General features: G+C 43.1%; 3 protein-coding genes across 3 annotated transcripts; 1 reads left to right on the top strand and 2 right to left on the bottom strand.

Annotated features, from left to right (window-relative positions):
* Positions 1-2,686: 2,686 nt before the first annotated feature.
* On the bottom strand, positions 2,687-6,706 carry cdca8 (cell division cycle associated 8). The gene is made up of 11 exons (XM_029514522.1): positions 6,638-6,706; positions 6,230-6,335; positions 5,626-5,754; positions 5,435-5,475; positions 5,230-5,305; positions 5,043-5,110; positions 4,838-4,920; positions 4,640-4,738; positions 4,196-4,325; positions 3,497-3,583; positions 2,687-3,380 (listed from the first exon to the last, which is right to left on the bottom strand). The coding sequence occupies exons 2-11, from the start codon at positions 6,318-6,320 to the stop codon at positions 3,345-3,347; spliced, it is 840 nt and encodes a 279-aa protein (XP_029370382.1). The 5' UTR covers positions 6,321-6,335; positions 6,638-6,706; the 3' UTR covers positions 2,687-3,344.
* A 122-nt stretch (positions 6,707-6,828) lies between these two features.
* Positions 6,829-10,399, top strand: airim (AFG2 interacting ribosome maturation factor). The gene is made up of 4 exons (XM_029513808.1): positions 6,829-7,296; positions 7,548-7,727; positions 7,811-7,929; positions 8,375-10,399. Exons 1-4 carry the CDS (start codon positions 7,028-7,030, stop codon positions 8,413-8,415), a joined length of 609 nt encoding a protein of 202 aa, XP_029369668.1. The 5' UTR covers positions 6,829-7,027; the 3' UTR covers positions 8,416-10,399.
* cldn35 (claudin 35) lies at positions 8,828-9,946 on the bottom strand. Its single transcript, XM_029513807.1, has one exon. The coding sequence runs from the start codon at positions 9,891-9,893 to the stop codon at positions 9,204-9,206; it is 690 nt and encodes a 229-aa protein (XP_029369667.1). The 5' UTR covers positions 9,894-9,946; the 3' UTR covers positions 8,828-9,203.
* Positions 10,400-10,726: the final 327 nt, after the last annotated feature.

The following is a 10,726-nucleotide window of genomic DNA, read 5'->3' as shown; positions in this document are numbered from 1 at the left end:
AAAACCCCAGAGTATGCACGCCGTGATTTCTCCTGTTAGGAAAGTACAAGTCGGTGCCCTTGAATGAGAAAATGGAAAACAAAGTTGTATTCATTTATTGTTAGTACAAAAAGAGAATAAGAGCAGATTTTTAAAGATCCAACCTCAAATCTGCTCCTTAATTCCTCTAAGTGCTTTTTGCTTTCAGGTTTGAGCATCGACTGACACTTAAATACAACTCAGCTGCAGATCTTCCACAGAAATGTTCACGTTCTTAAATCAGTCGCCCTTCATCCGATTTTCATCACTTTCCAGAAATACTGTCGCTTTTTGTTTTTGGTCCTGCTGGTTCTTCTGGGTCCACACCAACCCCACAAATTACTCAAATCAAGCCATTATTTTGCTATTTCGATCGCTTCCTTGAATCATACAAAGAGGTTACTGTCAGCTATTTTTTTTTCTCCCTCGTACAACCAAATGTCTGGATTGCAGACTCACCGAAGGGCCTCCTCCTGCCTCCTGAAAGCAGCCTGTTATTTTTGTTTTTTCTAGTGTTAGCAGCAGATGTTCCTCTCTGCCCCACCCATCGTCAGGGGTGTCTGCGCGACGGAGGGGCCACCCATCAAAACGCCATCAGGACCCTGCTGGCCACCAGATGAGCACGTGCCCAGAATGCATCATGTGGAGACAGCTCGAGACCGTCGGCTTCCTCCCTTTACCATCAGTTGGTGTGCTGGTAATTCTCCGTCACCGAAGCAGGCAGTGGCACTTATTTATTTTTTTTTTTTTGGTTTTTGCTGACAAACCAACTTAGCAGAAGATGAGTGTCGACCCCTGGCAGCCTCAGTAAGAATTGAGTGAGAGACAGTGGCAGACGGAGGTGCGAGCCCATGAATAAATCGATTAGCGGAGCACTTGACGGATGAGATTTTTAGGAGGCCCCGACGCATCAGAGAATTAATTTTGCTGGGAGAACATGGCTCTGCCAGGTTCATTCGTCTTGGTGGGAAATTTGGCAATTTCCCCAGGTCTGGGGGCTCAATTAACCGACAGCTCCGGCAGTTTGGGGAGGGAATGGCGTTGGCGATGAATACGCCACATTCGTGTTTCAGAAATGTGCCTTACAGATAACTCATTTTGTAAATGAGTGAGGGTCAGGGGTCAAGAAAGGGGACTCTGAGACGCGTTCCTAGTCTCTAAATAAATGTAATCACATTTTGTTTCCGTCTCAAGCTCTCCTTTGGTCTCCATCGACTGCCGGGAAAAATATCTGGCTTTGTGACTCCTACATGTGCTGCTATGTTCATCAGCTAGTCCCGAACTGAGCACGAAGCAGAGTCCTGTCATCATGGTCGGTAAGTGACCAAGCATCTCTGTCCTGTCTCCCTCCCACTATCTCAGGTTCCAGTCCCTCATCCCGAACATCTCGGCGGATGATTTATGTAGCCATGTTGCTCTGTGACCTCAAAATCCGCCCCATCCATACCACACCTGTCACTACGCCGCTGCCTTCGTGCTTATTGAAGACCAAGCCATCCGTGCAAAATGGCAATTTTCCACCCACCTACGGAATGCAAAAAAAAAAAAAAAAAAAAAATAATCCAATCCATTCAGAGGCAAAACTAGAAAGAAGCTCTATTTAGAGCAGGTGCGCGAGGGCTCGGTGCTTTACTAACGAGGGAGCTGAACCGAACGCACCACTGACTACAACATCTGTCGTTTGTAGGGACGCAGAGTTTGGCGCTTTTTTTTTTGCACAGCAAGAGACAGCAGATGATAAAGCGCCTAAGATGGATACACATGGAGGGTACTAGGCCCGGTTTCAGCTGGGGGAGCCCGGCGCTCCCATGCCGTGGCTCGGTAGCCTATGATGCATGAGGATCCGGCAGGAACAGCAGACAGGTAGCTTGTCTGCGTGGGACCAAGGTGAGGCCCGGTCCGACATGCCCCGCCATCCCAGGTGGAAAAGCCTAACGAGCTAATCAGGCCTAACGAAGCTTAACGAGCCTCTAACTGGCAGCGCTATGACGTCCCTGAAGGTCAGAGAGCAGGTTGGTTGCCAGCACTGGAAAAGTGCTGCCACTTCCTGCCAACAGCTGGGTCACGTGCCTTGCTAATGTCCCTCCATGTAAACAAAGTCGTGAAAGGACAAGAGGAAGTTCTCAGAGAAACAAAAGCTAGAGTTTGTGAAGCCACAGCTTTAGGAAACATTTCTAAGATACAAATTCATTCATTTGATCATCAGCCGTAAATGGAAAAAAAGATAGAGTGGATCGCACGACGGGGAGTTTTTGTCTCAACTTCCACAGTCACAGGAAGTACATTTAAATGCTCCGCTGTGAGAAAAAGGTGTTAAACACTGTTGGGGCAAACTGGCAGATCCCCATAATTATTTCCCCCATTTATAGTGAAACAAAGAGGGAATTAAATTCCACTCTTCGTTTCTTGACAGCTCTGAATCCTCAGCACAGATGTTCACTTAAGCAGCTCCGACTGTCCCGTAGTGAAATGCTGCCACCTACTGGATTCTAAGAAAAGATACAGTTTGATGATGCTTGAGCTGTCCAGAAAAAAAAAAAAAAAAAAAAAAAAAAAAAAATCTGTAGAAATGCAAGTGATGTCTTGAGTTCAAAGTGCTGAGTCACACTCATCGAGTCAACAGTAACAACTTAAATAAAACAAATACAGAAGTTTTTGGGTGTTGGGAAAATGCTTTATCATTTTTGCAGACAAGATAAAAATATGTACATGAAGTATGCATTTGCACTAAAAAATACACATGCAATTTGATCTATAGAAACACGGATCACTGAGTTCAACGACAGAAAAAAAAAAAAAAATCTAACAGTAAAAATGTTGGAATACAGTATATTTACAAAAGAATTGGAGAAGGAAGCGTAAATCCTGTTTGCAGGGGAGAAGGAATGCTTCAGTTTAAAATCACCTCATGAGACTTGAAGGTAGAACAGCTACAATCTTCACGCTCCAAGTCTGTGGATTTATCCTAACTGAGCTTTCAGCTCCTTTCAGGACGGTTCATGGGTGCCGTTTTGGAGGCGGGCTGGTCGTGAGGTAAGAAAACTGAAGTGACAGACTTCAGAAACTTCTGAGAAGGAAACTGAGCAAATAAAACCTCGATTGAAAGAAAGACACACTATAAAAAACACAAGTATGAAACAAAGACAACATTGAGGCTACAAACAAACCACACCGTGACAGTAAGAGTAGTTACACATGTGCTCTCGCCATTCTGTGAAATAGAAGTAGAGAGCAGAGCCCCTGCTTTCCCAAACATAATCTTGAGGAAAAAAATGAATTAGTCTTTTTTTTTCTCTTTTCTTTTCTTAGAGCAGTAGTCAGTCAGGTCACTCAGAGTTTCCACACAATGTTGTCAGGCGATTCTGGAAGTGAGGAAAAACAAGAATGAAGGGGAGGGGGAAAAAAAAAAAAAAAAAAAGAAAGAAAAACTGCTGCTACTCCACAGACAATAGAAATTCAGTTCATCAACATACAATACCTTCAGCAGTCGAATGCTCTTCAGGGCAGTTTCATCCAGTAGTGACAGATCCACTGAGTCCATCTGACTCGCCAACAGCTGGATGCTCTGGGTCATCACGATATTACAAGAAGTGTCGGTAAATTAGGCTGCCCCAAATATCCAAACTGCAGGAGCTGTTGTTATTGTTTGTTATTTCTATATTTTCTTTGAAGTGAAAGCCAAATCTAAAAAATTCTCTCCTCTATAATCATAACTTTTATTATAATTAAGTCAAAATTATTACACTATGATTTTTCAAATGATTAATATTATGTTTTGATTTTTTTAATTACCATTTAGCACTAAAAAATAAACCCAGAGGTGATATCTCAGCATAATTAGGAACCCAACAAACACAAATTACCACAATTGCTGCATCTTAATATCTGTGCTGAATTCCCGTATTATCATCCTGCAAAAGCCATAACTTCTCCCTCATACAAAGTTTATTATCAATGTCTCTGAAGACAAATAATGGAATGACAATTTATGATTATGTTTAAAATAACACTTTCAAATTAACTGTAATTTGTTTATCAACATCTGAGTATAAAGTGGTCTTCACTTCTGCCCATGAGAATCAGTCCCTGGTTGACTCTTGTGGTTAACACTGTTTATTACTAGTTTGAAATATAGTCCTGCAGGGCACACTCGGAGCCCGGCCAACTGTGCACTCACCTCTCCGTTGCCGATGGGGACGTTGATGACAATGTCATCATTTCCTGCTGCAATGGGAGAGCCGTTGACTGAAATGCTATAGACCCTCTCTTTGTGGTGGGGAACTCTCACAGCAGGGGTCTTAGGAAGCCTGAGGAAAAGAGTCACAGTGAGTAACATGAATATTCCCCATTTGGTACTGATTCTGACTTTCATTTCAATTTTGAGAAAGAAAAACAAGATCCAAGAGAGCAGCCGCATTTCAATTAGTGAAGTGCCTATGAGGGCAAGCCTCCGGTGCCCATTCAACGCTTAAACCTTGTGCTAATGATGCTAGGATCCATTTGCACAGCTATTAAAAGAAGCTAAAGCAGATCAAGCCGAGATTTAATATAATAATTCGGGCATTTCTTCAGTGTTAAATACTTACAGTAGTATTATGTGCAACTTCAGTTTGCTGCTTACCTGGGATCAAAGCGCGGTGTGATGAGGGGAGTGGGGCCCATCATTAAAGAAGAATCCAGCATGCTTCTGGCAGGCGTCACCAAAGCCTTCCTGGTAGAACTGAATCCAGACAAAGGACAAGTTGGTAACAAATTATTCAGCTTGTCAACTTCAGAGAGGATTTGATTAAAAATAAGAAAGAACGAAAAAATATCTTACCGTCTGATAGAGGTGCTCTGCTTGCTGACTGAAAGTGCCTTTGCTCTTTTTGAAGTAGATGGGGGCTTTCGTGTAGCTTTCCCCTAAATTAAAAACTAGCTTTTAAACCAAGATAAAAAGGGGCGAACGTGTTCTATGCCTCAATGAAGCTTTTCTTACACGCAACTATTTTTGTTTCTGTCAGTGAATGTGAATGAGCCAGTACCTTTCTTGTTGTGCTTGGGATATTTTCATCATCTGAACTGGATTTGGCCCCCACTTTTTTCCTTGATGCTGCAGGTTGGAGACAAAATAAATAGAGTAATAAACTGGGTACTTTCCAGAATTGAGATTCTTGACTAAATACAGAATTTGGACACATTTACACAATACAAAACTGGGTTCCAACATACGTTTCTTGACTGATTTCAGAAGGACGTTGTGATCCTCAGCCACAACGCTCTCAACAATAGCAGCTTCCTCTTCTCTCTGTTAACAGATAGAAATGAGTCAAAAGGAGAAGAAGTATTTAATGCAGCAAGGGGTGTGTCTGCACATGTAAAGAATCTATCCAAGGATGATACAAGGACACAAAAGATCCAAGGATCATCTTCTCACCTTTGCATTATCCACCTCTGGTGACTTTGGTTTCTCAGACTCTGGAGAGAGAGAGATGCTTTTTATTTCATGATAATTTCAGTGGGTATTTTTTAAGAAAGACACCTCCTTGTGCATTTAAAATAAATATGGCAAAGACACCTTTGACATATAGAATATGAAAAGAATCAGGGTTGTTTGAGTTAACTTACTGCAATGCTCCAACCAGGGCATCAGTCTGACAGCCTTGGGCAGCTTAATCAGTGCCATGTTGTAGCTGTTATCAACATCTTTCAGCAGCTGGTTGATTTTCTCTTTAAGTTGCCCAACTCTGGTTTTCACTGGAAGAACAAGATGAGAACATTTCAGTTGGACTATCACAACATAATATTATGAAAGGGAGTTTTTCAGCCTGCTTGAATTTAACATATGAGTACAGTTTCTCACATAATGCAGGTAAAATATTTCCATGTCAAAATCAGGATCAGATTTTATTGCCAGGTATGAGTAAACATACTTGCAATTCGACTCCAGTGTTTCTATATTTGAGAGTTTATGGTAAAAACAAAAAGAAAGCCTGTCTAGTCCACCACAATTCAGAGTCATTTATTGACTTGTAAATACAAGCTGAGCTGTAAAGTGGAGAAAACTGCCTTTGAAATTGCAGTTTTTCTTCTAGCTTCGGACATTTTAAGGTTTCCAGTTAACGAGGTCTATCAACCTGTCACAACAGAACCGTAGAAAAACAAAACAAAAACAGGTTTACAGCTGACTTTTTGTTTTGAACCATGAGGGAAATCAAACAAACATGTTCACCCTCGCTGTCGAAATCCTCCAGAAAAGCCTCCAGCTTGGCCGACTTTGGGTTGTTCTTCCTTTGCTTGGTGGTCCTTTTCCTGGGAGCCATGTCTGCACGGATATCCTGAGGGGAAGCAAGTCGGTTTATCTACGATTTATAACACTAGAGAGTAACATCAAATAGTTTCCTGATTACCATTTAAAAAAAAAGGAGTCTACATGAGGCTAGCTAGCCACAAAGCTAATTTAACGTTGGCTAGCTAACCGTTAGTGCTAGTTAGTTAGCAACACCGCGGATTGTTCGGTGAAGAGGCCGACTTTCTGTAATTTGTTGTTAAACTCAAACACGCGGACATTTCGCAAAACACTTTAACTGGTTATTTTTCTGACTGTGGAGATATAAATATACAATAAACAGGTCGTTACCTCCGCTTGTTCCTCCAAACGGACACTCAACTTTTAACTCCTTCAGGAAGATCTTTTCAAATCTCCGCGCGAGGCGGGGCCAAAGCCCAAAATCCACCAATTAGGATGCGCGGTTTCTCTACGTCACAGAACGCTTGTTCTCGAGCCTATCACAGCGCGAAACGTCAGTGTTTACATCCGGGGGACGGAAGTGGTGCTCAGGCAACATGGTGGAACTGTGATGAGACTAAAAAGCGACACGTTTAAACTATTAAGCGAGAAAGAAATCGTATCGACGAGGACAGCTGCTGTAAAACTGTAGGAAAAATTAATTTAATATTTTATAGTTTATTATTATATGCCTCAGCTTTCTGTTTTCGGACCAATTCATGTCTGAAATCGGCATCTGAAATGTCCAAATCTGCGGTGGCATCAGTTCACCAAGCTCTGAGAAAAAACTTCGAGAGTTTGGAAAGCAATCAGAAACTATGGAGGAGTACGTTGGCCGATTGCAGCCCACTGATGGAGTCTCTGGGGAATTTGGCAGAGCAGACCAAAGCGCTGTCTAACACCCAAATCTCCAGCACTCCTCTCCGAGACTTCCCTGACCTGGAGGATCGGCTACGTTTCAAACTCTCACTAGCTATCGATACTGTCCTGGGCAAACTCAACGAAAAGATGTGAGTAAATGAATCAGACATAAGAGCAACCTTTCACGGCCAAGTCAGCCTGAGTGTGAACATAAGTAATGCACCTCTACTGATCCCCAACTCCAAGAGTCTCTTACTGTTGATGATGCATGACACACCCTTTGAACCACCGATGTGTTGTCATTACAGAGATGAGACTGGAGCATGTTTGCTTTTTAAGTTGACTATATTTAGAGATTCAGATATCTATCTATCCATTAACGTGCCCCTCTGTCCCTCAGGTCTTCTCTGCAGTCTGTCCGAGATGCCATCAGTAACCAGGTGTCTGGAGTTGTCCAGCTGTACGAGCAGAACACAGACACCCTGGATGTAGTCGCTGTGACCGAGCGCTCGGCCACCACCCCGTCTATTGCTGACATGCTGGAGTGGCTGCAGGATGCTGAGCGTCACTATCGGCAACAGTATCCTTCATGTTTGGGTTCTGGGTTGAGTTGGGTTTCCAAATGTTAAATATTATTTCCTCTTTAACTCTGTGTGTGTCCAGATTTCTGAGGAGGAAAGCTTTGCTTCAGACGCTGAGACCAGACAATGTCTCCCTTTTAGAATCTGCTCCCAAGAGATGGACATCTTTGGAGTCTCCAAGTGCAGAAGACAGTATTACAGGTATAATATCCCTATACAATTTTGGTTACTCCACTTTAATTTGGATTAAAACGAATAGCTAATCAGTAATATTAAATTAATAACAGATATCCGCCTCATTCACTGGGATTGTGGGCACATTAAGTCATGTAAAACTTTCTTTTGTACATATTTGTTTTTCAGGAATGTCTGAAATGTTTACTATCAGTAAGCCTATTGTCTTTTCATTTATCCTCTTAACATTTCTTATGGCTGCTAAATGGATTTAATTCCATGATCAGTAAAAACACTTCACCTGACCTGGTAAACCCTTCTTTTAAGGCCATTGATCAAGTGTCACTTTGTATAAGTTATGTTTTAGTTCAAGCCAGTCAAAGACCAACACACATCCAAGTCCTCAGTTTTCTTCAGTGATTAGTTTTTAAATATTCATAGTTCATATCGCAACATCTCTGTTTTGTTTCAGATGCACTTTGGAAAGTGTCTTTCTTTGTGGAGTCCGAGTAACTCAGACCACAAAGAGGCTGGAAGAGCAGAAACAGACAAGAAAAACTAAACCAACATCACTGAAAGCAAGCTGACTCAACATATTTGTGCACATTGAATTCCAGAGTGACGACTGGAATTTGCGTTAGATAAAATGTTTCTGGATGTTTTGTATGTTCATACTTCCCATCCAAGAAAAGGCTGTATATACAAATACCTCATACCAGATAAAGACGTTTAAAGCACATCAAGTGCCTCTATCCACAAAAGGCTTTCGTGGCATAATTTCATACTTCTAATGGCAAAAGTGGCTCAAAGCAAACGTGTTTCCAGACAATCCAACCCACACAAAGACAAAGACGAGTCCAAGATACACTTTACCAAACTTATTTTATTTCACAATGTTGATGTATGCAAACTCAGTTAAGGCTTCAAGTGTCATATCAAGAGGTAATATCACTGTCAATAGGTCATCAATGCAATCTTCACAACACAAGCCATCATAAAAGCCGACGCATCATTCATACAGTTTTGTGAATGCTGATTGACAGTAAAGACGATGGGCTTTTTTCAGGCACTACTTTTACTCACAGTGTAGTTAAAGTCAAACTTCAAACAAAAATGAATGTTTAAATACTGGAGCCAGGTCTCACATTACAGAGAGAGGTACAAACAGAGCAAAATAATTATTAAATATATGGATCTCAATTTGTAGCTTGACATTCATTGACCTAAAACCTGGAAAGAACTGGAGTTAAGTTTTTGAACAGCATCAGCTTTCCCATCTCGTTTGTTGTCAATCCTTCCCTCTATACATACTCCTTCAATGGTAGACTGTTGGATGTGATAGGTTTTGGGGGATTTGGTGCTGAAGCAGGAGAGTTAGCGAAGCTCCGGCCTATGTAACCCCTGCGGTATCTGCCACCCCTTTCCATGAAAGGACAGGTGCTGCTCAGCACAGCTCCGCTGATTATGAGAATAACCGCAGCTGCCCAGCCCAGATAAATCGCCTGACCGAGCTCTCGTTTGTGCATCAAGGGCACCTTGGGGTTGTAGAAATCCTGGACCACAGTGTTCGCCATCCAGGACACTGGAATCAGAACGCACAGGCCCGTGAGAATGAAGAGCACCCCGCCTAAGAGGGCGATGCCAGCCTTGGCCCGACGGTCGTCCCCGGCGCAGGTGGTGCACTTCATGCCGCAGCAGGACACGGTGCAGGAGAGCCAGCCCATGAAGATGGCCAAACACATGAGGGCCCGGGCCGCCTGGATGTCCGGAGGCAAGGACAGCATGGAGTCGTACGTCTTGCACTGCATGTGGCCGGTGGTCTGGTACATGCAGTTCATCCAGATACCTTCCCACTTGATCTCCGAGGTCAGGATGTTGCTGCCGACGAAGGCCGAGACCTTCCACTGTGGCAGGGCCGTCACGGCGATTGCCATGATCCAGCCAGTCACCGCGCAGGTGAAGCTGATCAGCTGCATGCCAGTATTCACCATGACGACAGAACTCCCTTAAAGTTACTTCAACTGAGTCACGACTACTTTGAGATTCTACTGTTGCCTCCTTGGCGAGATGCTACTTTTGTGCTTCTGTCTCTCCTGGTCCTTAAAGTCCACCACTCTGGTTTGATAGTCTTTCTGCTGTCTGACCAAGTCGAGCTTCTTATGGTCCTCGCCCCAGTCTCACCTTTTCAGCAGCCATTTTCTTCTCTTTTCCTTTTTCTTCTCAACATCTGTTCACCGTTTTCACCTCCACGTGTCTTCAGCTCACTGGGTTTTCCCGACGTAATCACCTGCTTTCCCTCAGTCAGTCATCCACCTATTCAAAGCATCAGAGTCTCGTGCACTTTCGCCTCTTCGCTCCAGAGCTTGAGTCAATGCATTATTGAGTAGCCAATAGCTGTGAAGCCACCTGTGGCAGGATCAATCAGACTTCCACAGCCCAGGCTGTGTGGATGAAATGGATCTAAGCCAGGCTGGTTTTTGTGTGTGAGCAGCTTCTTTGCCTTCTGGTTCAAATCCGGGACGCCAATTGTTGAGCTGCAGCTTTTTTTTTTGTCACTGCTGGTTCGGTGTAGCCTTACTGAGGTGGATCAGGCTGATATAACCTGATACTTGGATTCAAGGCCACTGATACTGCTATGAAGTGGATCCGGTCGCAGCAAGGTTGAAAATAGCGATGCTCGATGACGCAAAATAAAAAAAAAATTGGTGGAGTCAGCCTCTCGGTTGACTGAAATCCACAGTTTTGTCCTCAAAGCTGGGAAGTAACAGATATCCAGAGCAGATGAACAATCTTCCAGGTGCTTATTTCAATCTGTGTTGTCATT

Source organism: Echeneis naucrates, chromosome 11 (genome assembly GCF_900963305.1).
Source record: "Echeneis naucrates chromosome 11, fEcheNa1.1, whole genome shotgun sequence".
Lineage (NCBI taxonomy): Eukaryota > Metazoa > Chordata > Actinopteri > Carangiformes > Echeneidae > Echeneis > Echeneis naucrates.
Note: the sequence above shows the minus strand (reverse complement) of the source record. Positions and strands in the feature narration are given on the sequence as shown.